Genomic DNA, 15,198 nt, shown 5'->3' on the forward strand with positions numbered 1-15,198 from the left:
GGTAAAGGACACTGTCTTTATACAGTGCCTCACACAATAGGGTTATCTATGACTGAGGTGCTGGGTGTTAACAGTAGTAATGTGCATAAGAAGGTGGAGAACTGACTTGTCATACCGGTTGTACTGTCTTGTTTCCTCATTCTCCCTCAGCAGAATTTTAGGATTCCAGTCATTTATTACTAGACAGGATGGGAAGGAGCCTGGTGTGTGACACCTACAGGAGGCTCCCCAGAGTTAAAATTCTAAACTGTTAACCAGCCTACTAAGTGTTGCCATAAGGAAGATTTTCAAGCTCTATGATAGGGTCAGTGAAATTCTTCAGCCCTGAGGAGGCAGAGATGCCTATCTAATATACCCAATGGATTTTGCAGGGTCTGGTTGGCAGAAGTCTGTCTGAGGTATAGCAGGCTATCAGAGTAATTGGAAATGTTGGTGACTACAACTGGGTCCAGATCTAACTTCCATTTTCTCATTACAGGAGTTAGACACACCATTTAGACTCTATGGCCTGACTATGAACCCTTTAATCTACAACATCACACGAGTTGTGATCCTGTCTGCCATCTCAGGTGTTATAAGTGATCTTCTTGGATTCAATATCAGAGTAAGTGTAGCTGCCATTTGAGATGGCAAGGAGGATGTTCTAGGAGACTGGTACCCAACTGACTTATGGAAGACCTGGGTCTAATTCTGGTTTTGCCACTAACTTACTGTCATTAGTACAATTGCTTCACCTTTGTTCCCCCTCTTATCTGTGTTTTGGGGCAAACCCACTCATGTGCTAAGACAGCAGGAATGGTGACTGAATAAATTCAGATTACTACACCCCAAAAACCTGCTTGTGTGCTTGACAGTCCTAAAACTACAAGTTTTTGGCTGCCTCAATTGTTAGTTTACTAGCATGCCTAAACCATTATGTAATATGCATTTTACTCAGTCTTTCAAAGACTAGCAGCTGCATGTTCTTTTTTACAATGGCTGTAATTTATTCAAGAGATTTCTTGTTTTGCTTTTTTATTTGAAGTCTCTCATAAATACCAATTCCTAACCTCTGTTTTCAGTTATGGAAAATCAAACCATGAACTAGCCTGCCCTCAAGGCTGTGAGGATTATCAAATCATCAGGACACTGGATAGAAGCAAGACATTGGCTTGAGACAGAGGTGGTTCTAAATTTTGGCATATTTCTTTATGTATCAAAGATGTTTTCTTACATTGCTTAGTTTCAGAGCCTACAGAATAAACTAGTTTAACTTGTGAGGGCAGCCCAGGCCTTGCACACTAAGTAAACAAAACTTGTTTTGTCCAACAGAGTGACACTGTTCTAAGGAATTTCCCTATTAAGTAGGGGCTAAAGTATGCAGCAGCCACACATTTCAGAGGGGCCTCAAAACAGTAGGAAAACAATTATATGGGATTCTGTATACAATAGCTTGTGTCTGTGGCCCTGTTAAAGCCTATTTCTATATGGATAGATAAGTTACTGCAGCAGGTTGGCTCTGTTACACAACTAACTTGATGTGGCAGCTTCTCCATTTCCTCTGTTAACATGAGACTGTAATTTCACTGCAGTCAGTCAGTATTATGACTCCCAATTACTGCTTTAAGATCTAAATAAGCTCTTCATTTGTTAAAATAGGGTGTTAAGGCCTTGACAAGAGGACTCACTTTCCTAATAACTGTCCAGAACAACATTCCAGGTTTTGGATGGTGAGGGAGTAGAGTTTAAAATTCTGCTGTGTCTGCCTTTACATATTAGAGCAGATCCCTGTTCCTCTTTGTCTTCTTCCAGTGCCCCATTTGATAGACAAGTGCATGTGTGTAGTAGCTTCAAGTAAACAAAACATTCAAATAAGTGCCTTTAGGCTAGAGAGGCCAAGTCTGCTTTGGACCTTTATTCTCTGCAACTGCAGCCTTTCATGAAAGGTCAGTCCACCCAAGACAGATATTGCCTCCAAGGGCACTTGGCAGTTAAACTTTCAGTTGCATAGCAACATTAAAGCCACTCTGCTGCACGCACCAGGAGAGACTAGAGTTTTCATATAATTAAGTGTTCTTCAAACTCCTCATTATTCTTGATTGATAAGCCCTAATAGAACAAGCAAAGCATTCTCCTAGAGGGAATATGGTAACACTTGTTCTCTACAACAGCTCACTCTGTAAAGCACCATCAGTATATAAACACTTTTTTCACAAGACTGGTAGCAGCTAGAAAACTGAATAGAGTAACAATTTACATATAACACTTCAAATCTTTGGTATTGATTTGGTTAGTTTTGACAAGGTAGGTCAATAGGGCTGTTAAAGCATTCTGGAAAATATTAGTGCTTTCTACTTCTATAGTACCTTACCTTTGTTACACAGGTAAGTAGAAGTCAGATGTGGTAAAAGTGGAACAGAAGATGATTCCCCTATTCTAATGCACAGCCTCTTAAAGGATAGGTGCCTTTTATGTAACACTCCTGATACAGAACCTTGGACAAAGTAGTAAATGGCTCTCTGGGGTAAGGACTGATTGTGAAAACCAGTTGAGAGGAAGGAATGATCTCATTATGGGGAGGTTAACAATCTACAAATGGTATGAGGAAAGAATCTAAAGCCACCTCCCTAGGAGAAATTGTTATGCTGTAAGTGTAGCTGGTGACTTTGCTAGTTTCCAATAAATAGTAAGTCAGTCATAGGACTAATATTGTCTGAGAGAAAAGGATTCCTTTAAATCCACTGTTCCATCTCACACCATAAAGGGACGATGACATAGGTCATTTTTTGTAGTAAATTGTTTATGCAAAGCTATTTTCTGTACAATGAAAATTAGTAAAAATGTAAAAAGTGACATTTAAAATACAAATAAATCCATGGAAGCAAACTCCATCACACAGCTGGTACTATATTTTGCAGGACTGTGGCTGAGTATGTCACACTTGAAAAGGGAGGTAAGGTAACTTTCAGATGACAAAGGCAATTTATCAGTGGAAAATATGGATGTTTAGGGCTGTATATTTAGTTAAGACAGTTCTAATGCAGACCGCATCATTGTAAAATGAGTCTACAGCTAACATTTAAAAGTGCAAGAATGAACAGGCTGTGAATGGGAGTTTCTTTTTAATATATCTATATAAAAAATAATGAGCGATTTACAGGTCTCTCTAGTCAGAACCTCAGTGTGTATATAAAGGTGCTGTACAATATATAAACATTTACATCCAGTACATCCATATGTTGCTTAGCATTCCAAGGCCACATTGCTAAGTCACCTTATACAGTAAGTACAGGTACAAGTTCTCTGGAAAAGACTCACAAACAGAGGACACCAAAGCAGGTCACAACGTTAACAATTAGAAAACAGCATTTGGATGGATGGGTACTTGCTGATAACAATTTCAGTGGTGCTAATTCATCTTGGTATTAAATTTCTGAATTTGGTACTATTCTCAATGGTTAAACAAGTGCATACAACTTAAGAGGCTCCCACAGGTTTATCAACCAAGAATACAGGATTAATATCTACATAGGCTAACCCATACTTTCACAGTCAAACTCTACAATATTGAGGATTTGTACACTTTATGCTACAGCAAATTGATGGATTCATAAAATGTGAAGCAGCAGAGGACAGTTCAGATGTTGTAAATTAAACAGATTTTAAAGCACTGTTCATTTAAGCCTACTGCTGAGTAGTTGTCTATTTCAAAAGTTTCTAGCTTCCAGTCAAAACTGATTTTTTTAAGCTTTGGGAGGCTAATCAACTTAGCAGCAGTTCAATTATATTTTTAATGAGCAAGTCAGATTAGTTTAACACAAGGATACAGCAACTGATCTTGACTTTCCTTACCTTTTTCCTCTGCTTTTGTGAACTGGCCCAGCCCCTTTTACTGTTTTTTTTTATTTGCAGTCACTGAAAACCTAGCACAGGTCAGAAAATCAAATCTATTAATGCTATTGAGTAAATCAAACCATGAAATTTCTGCAGACTGCTAGTCCTACAGTTAACTGATATAAAAATATCTTAACATTCCTCAATGTTATTTAAATACATATTGAAGCCCAAACAATAGATATTAAGTCTCATGTACCCTGTATGTCAACTATTTCTCACTCAACCAAAAGCAATTACACACAAATAAAACGGATTTCTAATAGTAGGCACAGGTAAGAGGGACTTTTTTTTAAGAAGCTGTTGGTGGTGGTTGGTTCTGTCTGAGTTTGCAACAGCAGGATTTTCTGTTTCAAATACTGCTTTTACATATCAATTTTTAGTTTTACAGGTAAAGATGGGACATTTCCAAGTATTTTTAAAACATACCGTATGTGGTGCTTTGACATACAGTACCAGAGGGAGGTTGAAAGCACAGCACCACATCCATTCCTTATTTCCAAAGAACTGACCAGATAAAATCATGGCCCCACTGAAGCCAATGGGTGTTTTTGCCAGTAACTTAACAGGGCCAGGATTTCACCACTTAGTCTTCAAAATGATATTTGCAATACATGTTTTGCAGATAGTTACTATAATTACCTTAAATGAATTAAGCAAATTTGTTTTGCTCCTAGAAAGCAAAACTAACCCCATAGATCACACCAAAATGCAATTATCCTTTTAAATTTCACATGGGCTATTAGGAACTTTAAGAAAAAGAATCCAGTGGGGCAGCATCAGTGGCTCATTTGCTGCTCTAGAGTTGATAGAACCAGCACACTCACCTTCTTACTGAAGTTGTGAGAACTCTTAATTATTCCCCTATATAAACATGCGACATGCCTTTGAGAAAATAGCTATTTTCAAACAAAATCTTGGCTTTGAGTCTGGGGAAAACCTACCAGGAGGATTAAATTGATTGGCTACAGTAGATAACTTGGCACAAGAAGTGAGTCATGATCACATTGGCAATATAGGCATTAAAGTTTGTTCAGAAACTCACAATACTATCTGAGAAAGCCTTAGCAGTGCAATGTTGAGAGAGCAGCAGGACACTGCCTTCAAAGGATGAGGGGACAGCAGCTTATGGAAGAGCTCCTTCATGCAGCTTAGTTAATTTAAGAACAAATCAAATGTACTTTCCAGCCCCTGGAGTTAGTTTCTGAAAAATGACAACTTTGTGGAAAAAAGATGCTTTTAATTGACCATATTAGAAACCTGATTAAAACATGTTCTAAAAATGTTTCAGTCAAACCCGTTTTTCAGTGACACCTGTTGCTTTTGTGACTTTACTTGCACTTGGTACCTTCCAAGGTCCAGGAGTTATTGGTGCTTTCTTAACTAGAAAGCTGCATTCAGGTTTTGAAATTCCATCATCTTTGGTTTCATCAGTTGGCTCCAAGCCTTTTTCTGTGTGGTCTTTGTTCAGAATAACAGGATCTTGTGTTTGGAGCCTAACTTTTTTTCCCATGGAAAGCTGTGAAACATCAGAAAGACTTGCAGTTTTGAAGTCGCTAGAAGTTGGCTCTCCAGTATTGGCTTTTTCATCTTCATCTACTCTTTTCCTAGGCTCATTGGCCTTATTTAATGGAAGAGTCTTTTCATCTGCTCTTGGGTTTTTTCTCTCTTGAGACTTCTTCTTCTTCTTCTTTCCAGCAATGTTCTGCTTTCTGTCTTGCTGTGTTACTCCTGATTTTTCATTAGTCTCAACATCACCACCAGCTATTTTATCTTGAGAGTCTAGTAACTTGTCTGACTTGTCCCCACTTTCTTCTTTTTTGGGATGCTTTTGGGGACTGGCAGATCTGCCTCTGTTTCCTCTGGAAGTTTCTTTTAAATTGATTTGTGTGTGTGTATTCTCACCTCTCCTGGGTTGCTCACACTGGTCTAAGAGATTGCTGTGTGTGTTTTGTGTCTCACTTTTTCTTGGACTGTGGAGCCCTGCTTGCTGCAATTCCCCAGATGTGCCCAATTTTTTTGGACTCTCTGCTCTCTCTCTTCTAATGTCGTCATCAGTTACTAAATCTAAACTGGTAGGCTGGTCCCATCTCTTCATATGCTCCTGGGTAGAAGACATATGTTTCGGCTTAGACTGGTTTTCAGTTAAAGTGCTTTTCTTTTCAGGCACAGTGTTTTTAGCTTCTTCCAGTTTCTCAGATATGTGAACATTCGCTAAAGCGTCTTCCAGTACTGGTAAATCACATACTGCAGAGGTGGGTAATGGTGGCTGTTCATCATATATTATATTTGAGGATGATGGATTAAAACTATCTTGATCACCTGGAAGTGAAGCAGCACAATGGTGTGACAAAAAATCACTTAACCAATATTCACAAACATTTATCTAAAATATCTTAATGTAATGAACTTCCACAACGTGATCTAAACACTTTTTAAAAAAAAAAACAACAAACTTATATTCTATAACACACTAAACAAAGGAGATTTCCTCACTCAGCTGTAAACTTAAATTTTTAGCTCACAGAAAACAACTTTTTTGGGAAAAATACAGGCTAAGAATGCTGGTAAGGGCTTGTGAGGTTCAGCATAGCTATAGGCCTCACGCAGCAGAATTAAAAATCCCTATCCTACACTGTTGCAATTCATACCAAAAGAATACTGAAAACAGGGAGAAGGTGAGGTTACTATTTATAGCAATGTACTTAAAGAAAAAAAAGAGGTGAATCACAAGACATGCAGATTTACCAAGTCTTTAAGGAAAGACCAAGAAAAGCACTGAAAGCCTTAATGTTGTTCAGGTTTCATGTAGGAGCACAAACTGGAAGGAGCCAGACCTGAATAAGGAAGAGAAAAAGCCCAGGACTATATACCAAAAATCACAGGAAGCAAAAGCTTTCACTAGAAGTGTACGATTCAAATGCAGAACACAAGAGCCAACAGGGTGATAGTATGGAAGAGCCACCCCCCTCCCCACTAAATTGCTGCACTTAGGCCTGGCAGAATTCTGTGAGGGAGGGAGCTATGGAATATTACTGACAGCTGCTATTGTTATAAAAGGCAGCACACTTCTGTGCCAAATACTTATAACTGCATGAAAAAGCAAAACAGATCTTAGGTTTGTAATTGTATGCTTAAATACCGACAGTCAATAGAGAGACCTGGAATTCACTTAGAGGGGCTCCTTTCTTGTTTATAGGCACAGATGTGTTTAATATTTATTTTTAGGGGAGACACATAAGGCATACAAAGGTTTACTACACTCTTAGAGGGTAGCCTAGCCTAAAAATTCAGCAGTATCTCAAGAGATCTGTTTTAAGTTTTCAAAATACTAATTAACCAAGCCTTACTAGCATAAGGGCTATCTCAGTAGGAGATACATGTGATCTCAATAGAAGACAATTGAGGGGATCTAACAAAAAGGATAAAAACAAGACTAAGTCTTCCTGTAGTTCAGAGATACTTTGCTTTTATTCTTTGTACTATTTGCTCTGATGGAACCAGGCAGTGTATTTTAGGACCATGATGTTTTAAGTTATTTTCTAGCTCAGTGGGGAGAAGGGAAAAATATAGGAAAACATTTTTAGACAATTTCATCTGTAAGTGGAGGTCAAGTCCTGCCTACATATAATAGAATGCTACAAACTTGCATAGGCTACACTATGCTTGAAGGTTCAAGGTGTCAGATTTTAATTTGTTTATGAAAGTCATGGGCTTTTACAAAGGGAAAGTGGCTCTGTATCTAACCATTCCAATTTTACTACAGAGCTGTTACGCTATAAGAAGGATCCTTACATGGTTTAAATACTTTCCTGTCTAAAGCCTTACAGCAGCTGCGAAGGGTTGAAAGGATAGAATTGGGATGGGGAGGAATAAATTCTCTTGCTCTCAGTGTGCTCTGCTTTGAAATACTGTGACAGCCACAAATAGCTTTGATTTTGGAGCATGCCCTGCAGTTGAACTCAGTCAAAGCTCTTACAGGCATTTCTGCCCAAGCAATTTGCTTAGGGATTTGTGCTTTGCTGCCTTATGTGCAAAAAACAAGTGTCACAATTAAAGTTTTCTATTCCGAGAGCAAAACTTTCACTCGTTCAGAAGTTTTGTTTTTTAACGTTTTACAGTTTAAGTTCATAAGAGAAACTGAAGCACCCACAAAAATAATCATCTTGGTTGTGAAGCGTGACAGAAGCCCAATACCATATGAGATTTTATTCAAATGTAAAATCAAATTATGTCTTTAATTATAATATGTGTAGAGAAACACAGAAATCAAGTTGGAGATGGATGGGAGCATCAGAACAAAGCATGGCCTAAAGAATACTTGCAACAACATTACATGTCATGGCGTCTTTCCAAGGTTTTTCAGTAAAATTATTATGTGGCAACAGTTTTTTTTTTTTTTTTCTGGTCACATTATTTGTGCTTGTATGAAAACAGGCAGCTTGAAAGTCAGCAGAAATGGAAGGATATTGCTGAATAGCTTCAGTGCTTACACAACAGCATCCAACCTCTTTAGACATTAATCAACACACATTTCTATTTACCACCTTCCCCCGGTCCCCTCGGGACAAACTGGCACAACCTGCAACTTACCATGATCTGGTATCAAGCCAGTCCCTGGTCTCAGAAGAAGAACAACTTTATTTCCTCCTGCTTGAATCAGCTCAATGGCTCGTGTATGAGTGATACCTTGGGTGGGTTCGCCATTGATTTCAACAATCTGGTCACCAACCTGAAAAGACAATATCAGCCAGGTTAAACTTCATGAAGCACAGCTACTGTAACTGGATTCTTATTCAATATAGGAAAAGCCATAGCTCGACTCAAGCTTTTCTTTTCCCTAGTCCCTTCTATTCTCTGAAACCCACTCTCGTACAACCACTAACATATACAATTAATGTAATTCAGCCATTGGGCTGTTCCGTGAATTCTTCATGTAGATATTCTGCCAAGCTGGCTTCCCTACAAGGGCTCAGGTTACTTGAAATGAATTTTCCATTTGATAAATGTTTAATACATCCATGTTCTTGAGTACATCTTCACTCCATAAAAGTAATTTGTTGATGCTCTGTTATAAAGACTTGCACCATGAAGATACTTAAAATCATGTGTATGTGGTAATTACTCTAAAATTACAACCAAACACCCTTATATTAATATAGCTGAGAGGGTTGCTCATAAAGGAAAGGATTTATTATTCTGAGAGAGATCACTGTACGACAATACTAGCTCAGTCCCGACTAGTGAGATATCAGCTTTACGGACTTTGATGCAAATTTACAAACGTATCAGATAATGGATGTCAGAATATCCAAGCATTTGGGTTCTAACCCATGAAAGATCATGAGGTCCGTCTTGCAATTAAACCGATTTTCCATTAGGTGTCACTACTGCATAAAAGTTGCAGTTTAAAGAGCATGTATCTTACTTAGATCAGTTTCATAAAACATTACTGAAGGTGATAGTCCCACATAGAACCCTATGATCATGGAGCACTAATACAATAATAAATGAATGAGGACGACGACATACAGCCATTTGGAAAAACACAGGGCCGAGGTGCGTTTTACCATCTAGTGTTCAAACCAGCTGCAAACTGGGTTATTAGAGCTCCTTTGTGTCAGTATCCAAACGTACTACTTAAATTGGGGCTGGGAAAGGCCTAGTTCCATTTCAGTGGCTGAATTGGGAAAGCCTGGAGAGCACAGACTAGTGTACAAGCTTATCTAGGCACGGAAACGTTCTGTCCTGGCCAGGAAGAATTTAGAGGTACCTCCTGTTTCCAGAACCTGCTCCCTCAGTTGTCATTGACATCACTCCTTATGTTTTGTTCTGAGCATTACATCTATTCATCCCTCTGACCTCTGCAACAGCAGCGATGAGAAGTGGTCCTTGCAAGAATCAGGTACCATGAAGGAGATGGTTGCAAATATTTTCCACCACATGGAGTATAATAACGACACCTCTTCAGCCTTGCTGGCCCTCAGGACTCAAGATTCCCAGCGGGGTCTGGCTCCAGTGACAGCAGCAACAAGGGGAGCACTGGTACAGAGAGGACTCCGGTGTCAGCCTATTCGAGTGCTTCCATGGCTGCCACCTCTGGTGCAGCTGCACTAGGATGAGGGAGAGCTCCCAATTTTATCCGGGTATATGCATGATCAGCCCAGTGGACATGGAAAGCATGTCCCTTTCAAGGGCTGGTGGGGGCACATACCTTCTGCCAAGGCACAGGAGATGAGGCTGTCCCATTATGAACTCATTTTTCAGGGTGCTATAGTTCAGGTGTGAAACTGTTACTGCTTCAAGTATGGAAACGGCCTTTTAAACACAGCTGAATATGCCTCTCCCATACAGTGCAGGCACCCAGCTAATTCACTGAGGTCCCCTGGGAAACAGCCTAGCCAAGACTGCACCCTCTATGTCAGTCAGCATGGAGCTCTGAAATGGAACAATACCTGCCTCTAGCAGGGGCAGGAAGCAGATAACAGTGGGCTGCTCCATACAGACTGCTACAGTGGAAGAGGAGCCCTGCTAAAACCATGAATCCCCTAGTTTAGATGACCAGAAGGTGATCAGCACCTGCAGGGAGACAGGAAAGAGCTGGGTGTGATCAGCTAGGTAAAGTGCCGTGGGAAGAGGAACAGGGAGGACACCACAGCTTTGTTTTCCTATCTCTCTCTGGTGAGAGGAGGAAGAGATCTTATTACACAATTATCTGGCCTGGCCTACCAGATCTTTGGAGAAATGCAGATGTCACATAGAAGCATAATGAAAGAACGATGAGTTCCAATGTGAAGATGAATATTTGAAATTTGTTTTATTATGAATACCCCACAGTCAAATTTACCCTACAGCCCACCCGTTCTTGGCACAGATGATCCACAGGAGAAAGCAGATAAGTGTGCTGATGTCATTTTTGAGAACAGAGCCTGAAGAGTTATATTGTGTCCCCCCAATAGATTGGGAGTTTATAAAGCTGAACCCAGACAGAGTTCAGGGAATTGTATATATTTGATTCTGTTTATTGCTGTGAAATTTCTCCAATGAAAGTCCAAGTTTATTTGCAGCTGGGAAGTCTTCACATGCTGGTGACTTGAACGCAAAGCTCTGGAGCTTAGCATAACCCCACTTGAAAGAGCAGTACAAGAGAAAACAGAAGCAGCACTATAAGACTCAAGCAATCTCCCAAGCATAAGAAAAACTAATGACTGTAAATGCTAAGAATTAGCACATTAAAACTTAACTCTTTGAATTTTGCATCCAATTAAGCCTGACATCAGCCCTCAAAAGTAGTCTATTACTGCCTTCACTTTGCACACTACAAAACTGACAGAGAAAGTGAAGTGACTTGTGTAAAGGGCTGTATCACATGTCACTGGCAGGAATGGAATCAGAACTAAGAGTCCCTGATGCTCAGTTCCATGCTTCAGCCAGTACAAAGTCATTTTATGGACAGTAATTACAGAACTGTATTTGGTCTCTGTAGCGAGATGAGACTCATTGGTGCAGTGCCTCCTGCTAGTTGTCCTGGGAATTAGCTCTTTCCAGCCTTCGGAGCACCCTCTGCACGCCAGTGTCTTGCCTGCCGCTGGCCCCGTGTCCCTCCCAGATCCTGGTGCCCTTTACCGTGGGATGCTGCCCCCTGGCAGTGTCCCCACACTCTGGGTCTCCCCTCCCAAGGGAACCCCCAACCCTCTATCCCCACCTTGCCTCAGTGGCTGCTGCCAGTCATCGTCTAGGCTCCGCTCACTGGGGCAGACTGCAGTCTGTAAACCACACATCATTGGCAAGGAGGTTGGACCAGCTGCCTCTGCCGAACCCTGGGCTGCTCCTCCCAGCCCCTGTACAGGCCTCTATTGAGGCCAGAGCTCCCCAACTCCTCCACCCTTTCCCCAGCAATGCTCTGTCTCAAGTTCTGCCTCAGCTCCTGGCTGCCTCAGCTCCTGGCTCACAGCTCTTTTCTCAGGCCAGCTGTGGCCTGATTGGGGCATGGCCCCAGCTGTGGCTGCCTTCCCAATCAGCCTGTTCTTATCAGCTCTCAGCCCCAGCCCTCTGCAAGGGCTGGCTTTTAACCCTTTCAGGGCCAGAGCAGGGTCACTGCCCCGCTACAGTCTCCAACTGCGGCGACACTGCCTTCTCCCTTTGCACACATTTGGTTTGTTTAGGGGACAATATTTGAACAGCGGGATTCTTAGACATGACACACAAGAATTAACATTAGGATACATTGGTAGGGAAGGCACTTGGTTTGGAAACATTTTAAAATTCCATGCTGAACAACGAAAGCTCAGCTTAAAAACAAAGGTTGGGTGCTCTCACAAACCCACATTTACCTGGACTCTGGGAACCTTCCAACAGACTTGCATTTCATTGTGCTATTTTCAGTCTGGGTTTCCAAAAATTCTGTTTGGCACTTATTCTGGCCAACTACTGTCTATAGAGAAGAATTCATTGTCAGAAACATCTGTTACTATGTCTTTAGGGTAGATGGCGTCCAGCTTTCTTTGGGAGAGGCTATGTCTTTTGGAGAGAGAGCACGTTTCTTTCCCCCTGCATGCTGCTGGGATTTTTACTTCCTGAAACATTAAAACTACCAACACAGTTTGCTACATCTCTGCAATTACAACTCTTAGACTGGAGCAGTGTAAATAACCGTTTTGTGTGTGCAGTGAGACATTAACCACTTGCAGGGAAGCAGATTCTTTGACGGGGTAATGAACATCCTGAGGAGCCCAACCTGTTTGAATTCATCAGTGTCTCTGACACTCACGTGAATTCTTCCATCCTTGATGGCAGGCCCATCCTCAGCAAGTCGAAGGATGAATAAGCCCATGTTGTACTCCTTTCCTCCGCGAAGACTGAATCCAAAACCGCGAGGGCCTCGTTCCAGTTCTACTGGAGAACAGCCAAGACTCTGCATAAGAAATGAGATAAACAATTGTGGACTGAGGAATTTTAACTTTTGTTAGTTTCCTACATTTTCAGGAAAGGTATTTTATAAAACCAGAGAAATCCTTTCAGTTTCACACACTAAACAGTTTTTAATACACAGCTATGAAGGGATGGAATTGAATCTGATTCATTATAACATGCAATTGAATCTGATTCATCACAAACTCACATCATATGATTTGGTATGAGGTGGAGTTATACCAGGGGTGGGCAAACTTTTTGGCTCGAGGGCCACACTGGGGTGCGAAACTGTATGGAGGGCTGGGTAGGGAAGGCTGTGCCCCCCAAACAGCCTGGCCCCCACCCCCTATCTGTCCCCTCCCATTTCCCACCCGCTGACTGTCCCCCTAGAAACCCCCGACCCATCCAAACCCCCCTGCTCCTTGTCCCAAGACTACCCCCGCCCCAAACTGTCCCCCCCGGGATCCCACCCCCTATCCAACCCCCACTGCTCCCTGTCCCCTGACTGCCCCGATCTATCCACACCCCCAACCCCTGACAGGACCCCCAGGACCCCACTCCCCCTGTTCCCCAACCCCTGACCGCCCCATCCAACCATTCCCTGCTCCCTGTCCCCTGACTGCCCTCCGGGACCCCCTACCCAGCCCCCTCATGCGCTGTCACTGCCCCCTTACCATGCTGCTCAGAGCCCCACTGCCTGTGTGGCTGTGGAGGAATGGAAACAGCAGGGGAGGGGCCAGGGGCGAGCCTTCCAGGCCAGGAACTCAGGGGCCGGGCAGGACGGTCCTGCGGGCCGTAGTTTGCCCACCTCTGAGTTATACCCAGCCAAAATCTGCAGAGCAGTTTAATTCTAAGATTCTTAAATATGTATGAACTGTTTTTCCATATAGAATGTTCCCAAGATGTTACAGTAGTTCTGTTTCAAAGGTTTGTTGTTTCTTTTATAACTATAATGATCAGCAATATTAAACTAAACTAAGTTTATAACAACATTAAAATACTAACTATTAGCAAAACATCCTCCCTACTGTTTGACACATGCCTAGTCAGCACATTCCTAAAGAGTATCTCAACACCGTATCTCCTAAGGGAAAGGTTAATCTACACCAGGGGTCGGCAACCTTTCAGAAGTGGTGTGCCGAGTCTCCATTTATTCACTCTAATTTAAGGTTTCGCGCGCCAGGAATACATTTTAACATTTTTAGAAGGTCTCTTTCTACAAGTCTATAATATATAACTAAACTATTGTTGTATGTAAAGTAAATAAGGGTTTTAAAATGTTTAAGAAGCTTCATTTAAAATTAAATTAAAATGCAGAGCCCCCTGGACCGGTGGCCAGGACCTGGGCAGTGTAAATGCCACTGGAAATCAGCTCGAGTGCCATAGGTTACCTACTCCTGCCCTATACTATTAGCATACAAGGCAGTTGAATTTTAGGGCCTCAGTACCACCAGGATCTTGCAGAGACTCTTGGCTCCTCAGGATAGGTGTCTACCTGAGAATGACGGCTGCCTACAATGGAGAGAACACCGCCATCAGGCTGGGGCAAGTGCTTGTGCTCAGGCCAGGGAAGCCTGTAACTGTTGGAAAGTTCTCTTCCAGCTTCATCTTCTGTGACTCCCCTGCAAATTGATGGAAGGAAAGCTTAAGTTACTCAGGTCACATTTACATGGAAACTGAATTAATCTGCAATAGTTACTATTGGATGGACCAGCAAGAAACGTCAGTTGTACAACAATATGGTTTTCTTATGCAAAGCTTATACAATTAAAAAGGTATTTAATAGTTGTTTCTTCATCTGTTATTTATAACCTTAACCTACTGCAGCACATCAACAGACGATCATCAATCGTCAGTCTGTTGGTTGGCACCAAGGAGCTGCATCAGCTATTTAATTCCCGAGTTAGGGACATCTGACACTGGTGTCTTCTGTGAAACCAAGGATTATAAAGAGTACCAAAAAGAGCAGTTCAGTCTTACCCTCTGTTCTCATTTAGAGGGAACCCTTCTCTCTTCCCTCACAAGTGAGACAGTTTCAACAGTTTATAATGTTTAGTTTATCCTAAGAATGAAGTCTCCCCAATTCATACACAGACAGAACATGATCAGGTACTTCTGAGTAATGTAACAAACATGCAAAATCCAGGAAATGAATCACTTGAGGATTTAATCCCAGACTCTCTGCCATCATCAGAATGATTAAAAAATATCTGTGTGTACCATCCAGAAAAAGACCACAGAACTGCTATGAATGGCTTTAAACTGTGCAATGACAGCATCAAGAAAACTTGTAATTTTTAAATGTTTGTTTTAATTGAAGCAGGTAAGAAAAGATCATCCAAACAGCTACCTGCAGTAGTAGGGTACTGCTGAATTATTATGTAATAATGGTAATGCTAATATGGGAAAAAT

At 41.5% G+C, this 15,198-nt stretch overlaps 2 protein-coding genes across 15 annotated transcripts in view; one reads left to right on the forward strand and one right to left on the reverse strand.

Moving 5' to 3' along the window:
* Nucleotides 1-8,977, forward strand: part of PHTF1 (putative homeodomain transcription factor 1) — a 31,923-nt gene extending 22,946 nt beyond the window's left edge. For all 7 annotated transcript variants that reach the window (XM_073319478.2, XM_073319479.2, XM_078849826.1 and 4 more), the window contains 2 exons: nucleotides 479-604; nucleotides 1,062-8,977. In XM_073319478.2, coding sequence (XP_073175579.1) covers nucleotides 479-604; nucleotides 1,062-1,082 — 147 coding nt within the window. In that variant the 3' untranslated portion in view covers nucleotides 1,083-8,977. The remainder of the gene's footprint in view (nucleotides 1-478; nucleotides 605-1,061) is intronic.
* Nucleotides 1-15,198, reverse strand: part of MAGI3 (membrane associated guanylate kinase, WW and PDZ domain containing 3) — a 211,910-nt gene that overhangs the window by 1,921 nt on the left and 194,791 nt on the right. For 6 of the 8 annotated variants that reach the window (XM_073319471.2, XM_073319470.2, XM_073319474.2 and 3 more), the window contains 4 exons: nucleotides 14,282-14,408; nucleotides 12,644-12,787; nucleotides 8,467-8,605; nucleotides 3,085-6,195 (listed from right to left, as the gene is read on the reverse strand). In XM_073319471.2, coding sequence (XP_073175572.1) covers nucleotides 5,165-6,195; nucleotides 8,467-8,605; nucleotides 12,644-12,787; nucleotides 14,282-14,408 — 1,441 coding nt within the window. In that variant the 3' untranslated portion in view covers nucleotides 3,085-5,164. Of the gene's footprint in view, nucleotides 1-3,084; nucleotides 6,196-6,621; nucleotides 6,711-8,466; nucleotides 8,606-12,643; nucleotides 12,788-14,281; nucleotides 14,409-15,198 lie in introns of those variants that run through there. The other 2 variants (XM_073319475.2, XM_073319477.2) reach the window with 2 other exon arrangements.

Source organism: Lepidochelys kempii, chromosome 21, assembly GCF_965140285.1.
Source record: "Lepidochelys kempii isolate rLepKem1 chromosome 21, rLepKem1.hap1, whole genome shotgun sequence".
Classification (NCBI taxonomy): Eukaryota; Metazoa; Chordata; order Testudines; family Cheloniidae; genus Lepidochelys; species Lepidochelys kempii.